This window comes from Lottia gigantea, assembly GCF_000327385.1.
Source record: "Lottia gigantea unplaced genomic scaffold LOTGIsca_896, whole genome shotgun sequence".
NCBI lineage: Eukaryota > Metazoa > Mollusca > Gastropoda > Lottiidae > Lottia > Lottia gigantea.
In genome coordinates, this window is record NW_008710940.1 from 7,279 (window position 1) to 11,173 (window position 3,895).

Consider the following 3,895-nt stretch of genomic DNA (forward strand, 5'->3'; position numbering starts at 1 on the left):
CCATATGAAAATATGGGAACCAATCTTTAATGATTTAATATTACTTACAGTTGTAGAATAACACCTAGAAACCAGGTTAATATACCATGTTTCTCATATAATACAGTGATAGTTTCTATATCTATACACACCGAGTTAATAATCTTTAATATTATAGTCTGAAATATATTAAAGATAGCTTGCAAGGCAAGGTAACATACGCCCATTACCAGTTGTCAGAAATGATAACAAAATCTGTAGTGGTTTAATGTGAAACCAATCAACCGATTGTTAATAATTTCAAGATTTACTGAGACCTCATACCAAGTTTCATCAAGATCGTATAAAAAATATAGTCTCTAAAAGACTACAAGCCAAATTAGATGCACTGAATTAATTCAAGGGCAATAACTCTAAAAAATTCCATCCAATTAAGACCAAATTCAAACTTGACCGAGATCTCATCAATATATTTTCAAGTTTCATCAAGATCTGATAAAAACTGTAGTCTATAGAAAGCCTACAAGCCAAATTTGAAGTGTTTTTTTACTAAGTCAAGGGCAACAACCCTGAAATAGATGATCCAATAATTACAATTTCAAACCTGACCGAGATCTCATCAATATAGACATGCATACTAAGTTTCATCAAGATGGGATCAAATTTGTAGCCGTCATCGGGCATACAAGGCAAATTTAACACATTTATACTAAGTCAAGGGCAATAACTCTTAAACGCTTCATCCGATTATTACCAATTTCGAGCTTGACCGAGATCTCATTAATACATACATGCATACAAAGTTTCATCAAGATCAGATAAAAGCTGTAGCCTCTATCGTGCATACAAGAAATGTGGACGGACGGACGGTATAGGAAAACAATAGCTTGATTGGTTGACAGATGACCCAATACAGCTACACTAGAATAACTTAGGTTAAAGAAATACAGTGATTTGATTGGATGATAAACCTAAAATCAATGTTTAAGGTAGGCGTATAGACCAATCAGATGACTGGAACATTAAAGTAAAGTTTTTGAAGTAAAAGTTAAAAGAATGAAAATATAAAAACCTGACTATGAAGATCACTGAGTAAACTCTGGTAATAAGATTGTAATAATTTAAAACTGTATAATGTTTCATAGATTCTAAAATCATCATAGGTTCGTAACCCGTCTAATATCATATTTAACATCCACTGACGTTCTTGATGATGCTGTAATATAATATAATATATTATATAGTAATACATAGCAACATTAATTAAAGCACGGAGGTAATTGTGAAATATTTGGAGGGTATTTTTAGTCTTGTATAAAAATGTAGACCATCATAATGAAAGTCGTTCTATTCAGTCAGGCTATAGTTTCTAGCAGGGAAAACATTACAGGAAAACCTAAGAGAAAATCACGAAATAGAATAAATAGTTAACTGCTAATGGATTTTTCACATGAGGAAGTACATGAATCATGAGTGAGTATTTCATAGTAAAAAGTGATATCAGGTGTTTAGAAGAGTAAGAATACCCTGCCTGGCCTTTCAATACTGTATCAATCATGAGTAAGTAAGTATTTCATCATGAAAAGTGGTATCAGGAGTCTAGAAGAGTAAGAAAACCCTTCATAGCTGCTCAACATAACAAACACGACTAACGGTGCAGAGTAAGACAAAGCTCGTTAAGATACAAGTCTCTAGACTAAATCAAAGTTGAAACTTACGTCTAATTCAGAACTATTAAAGAATCTGTAAAAACCAGGAATTCTGTCAAACTCTAATGTTGGTTTTGACATTAAAAATGTCGTTAAACTTTTATACATGTGATTTTCTGAAACAAATAAAGTTGCTATAGTAGTTAAAAAAACAGACATTTTGTTTAACTGACCAGCCATTTTGAACATCACATCCAATTGGTTTAAAAATTTCAATTGACCAAATACGCCAGACATCGGCAGACAAGCGAATAGATCTACCAATAATAGGCTGAAAATATCTAACCTAATTATTTGATGCAGATGTATGAAATCCTCATCATCAGGAATGGGCACACCTGCAAATTTCCTGCCATTGTGGAAAAAAAAATACATTTGTGTACCTTTGACCTAAAGAGATAGTTAAGAGATTTTCTAAACTTTTTATGTGTATCAGGGACGATGATACTAATTTTCAAATAGACGTCCGTGTTTCTAACAAGTCCACCAAAGCAAAGTGGTTGATGAAACCTCAGACGTCTGATTGGAATGATGTAAATTGATGCTATCAGTGTCTCTGATACACATACAAAATTTAGAAATCCTCTTTACAATCTCTTTAACAAGAACCACAGACGTCTGATTGAAAATTGTAAATTGATGCTATCAGTGTTTCTGATACACATAAAATTTTTTTTAGAGAAACTCTTTACAATCTCTTAAAATAAAAGATACTACCGGTAAGTATAAATAAATCTGAAATCTTACCAGGACTAAGAAGAAGTTTGGCCATCTTGGATAAAAACACAGTAATAACAGTACAGAGTTTCATACTGGGAGTTTCAATACTTCCTCGTAATAACTCTAACAGATACTTTATTTCTTCAACCTCGGGGAATGTAGCTGTAGACAGTCGGTCATAATATTGTTTTAATATAAGATAACAGGCTTGACGTACACTGGTCACATGACTACTCAATCCAGCCAATACAAACCCCAGACAGTTGGAGGTAATAAACTGTTTTAAATCTACTATAACACCTAAAATAACAAACATAATATTAATATTAATCATTTAAGGGGAGACATGAAGAAAGATTACAAGTAACAATATACTTCAGGAATATACTTGAGGGTAAGATTGGATGTTCATCATATTAAAAGGATTCTAAAGAGGTTTTTTAAAAATCGCAGACAATAATAGCATCAATTTGCATCAATCAGATGTCTGTGGTTTCAGCAATTCCACAAAAAGTAAGTGTTTGATGACATCACTAATCGCAATGTATGCTTTAACACTATATCACTATACCTGGTTGCAATAAAACACTATATTACTATACCTGGTTGCAATAAAACACTATATTACTATACCTGGTTGTAATAAAACACTATATTACTATACCTGGTTGTAATAAAACACTATATGACTACACCTGGTTGTAATAAAACACTATATGACTATACCTGGTTGTAATAAAACACTATATTACTATACCTGGTTGTATTAAAACACTATATTACTATACCTGGTTGTAATAAAACACTATATTACTATACCTGGTTGTAATAAAACACTATATTACTATACCTGGTTGTAATAAAACACTATATCACTATACCTGGTTGTAATAAAACACTATATTAATATACCTGGTTGTATATGACTATACCTGGTTGTAATAAAACTCTATATGACTATACCTGGTTTTAATAAAACACTATCTTACTATACCTGGTTGTAATAAAACACTATATGACTACACCTGGTTGTAATAAAACACTATATGACTATACCTGGTTGTAATAAAACACTATATTACTATACCTGGTTGTATTAAAACACTATATTACTATACCTGGTTGTAATAAAACACTATATTACTATACCTGGTTGTAATAAAACACTATATTACTATACCTGGTTGTAATAAAACACTATATCACTATACCTGGTTGTAATAAAACACTATATTAATATACCTGGTTGTATATGACTATACCTGGTTGTAATAAAACTCTATATGACTATACCTGGTTTTAATAAAACACTATCTTACTATACCTGGTTGTAATAAAACACTATATTACTATACCTGGTTGTAATAAAACACTATATTACTATACCTTGTTGTAATAAAACACTATATGACTATACCTGGTTGTAATAAAACACTATATTACTATACCTGGTTGTAATAAAACACTATATTACTATACCTGGTTGT

At 31.2% G+C, this 3,895-nt stretch overlaps 1 protein-coding gene across 1 annotated transcript in view; it reads right to left on the reverse strand.

The window, feature by feature from the left end:
• Nucleotides 1-44: 44 nt before the first annotated feature.
• The window catches only part of LOTGIDRAFT_176277 (hypothetical protein), a gene marked incomplete at both ends in the record, with an annotated part of 9,516 nt that continues 5,665 nt past the window's right edge, over nt 45-3,895 (reverse strand). Inside the window, 4 exons of the mRNA XM_009068138.1 lie at nt 45-158; nt 1,052-1,195; nt 1,698-1,804; nt 2,436-2,708. Coding sequence (XP_009066386.1) covers nt 45-158; nt 1,052-1,195; nt 1,698-1,804; nt 2,436-2,708 — 638 coding nt within the window. The remainder of the gene's footprint in view (nt 159-1,051; nt 1,196-1,697; nt 1,805-2,435; nt 2,709-3,895) is intronic.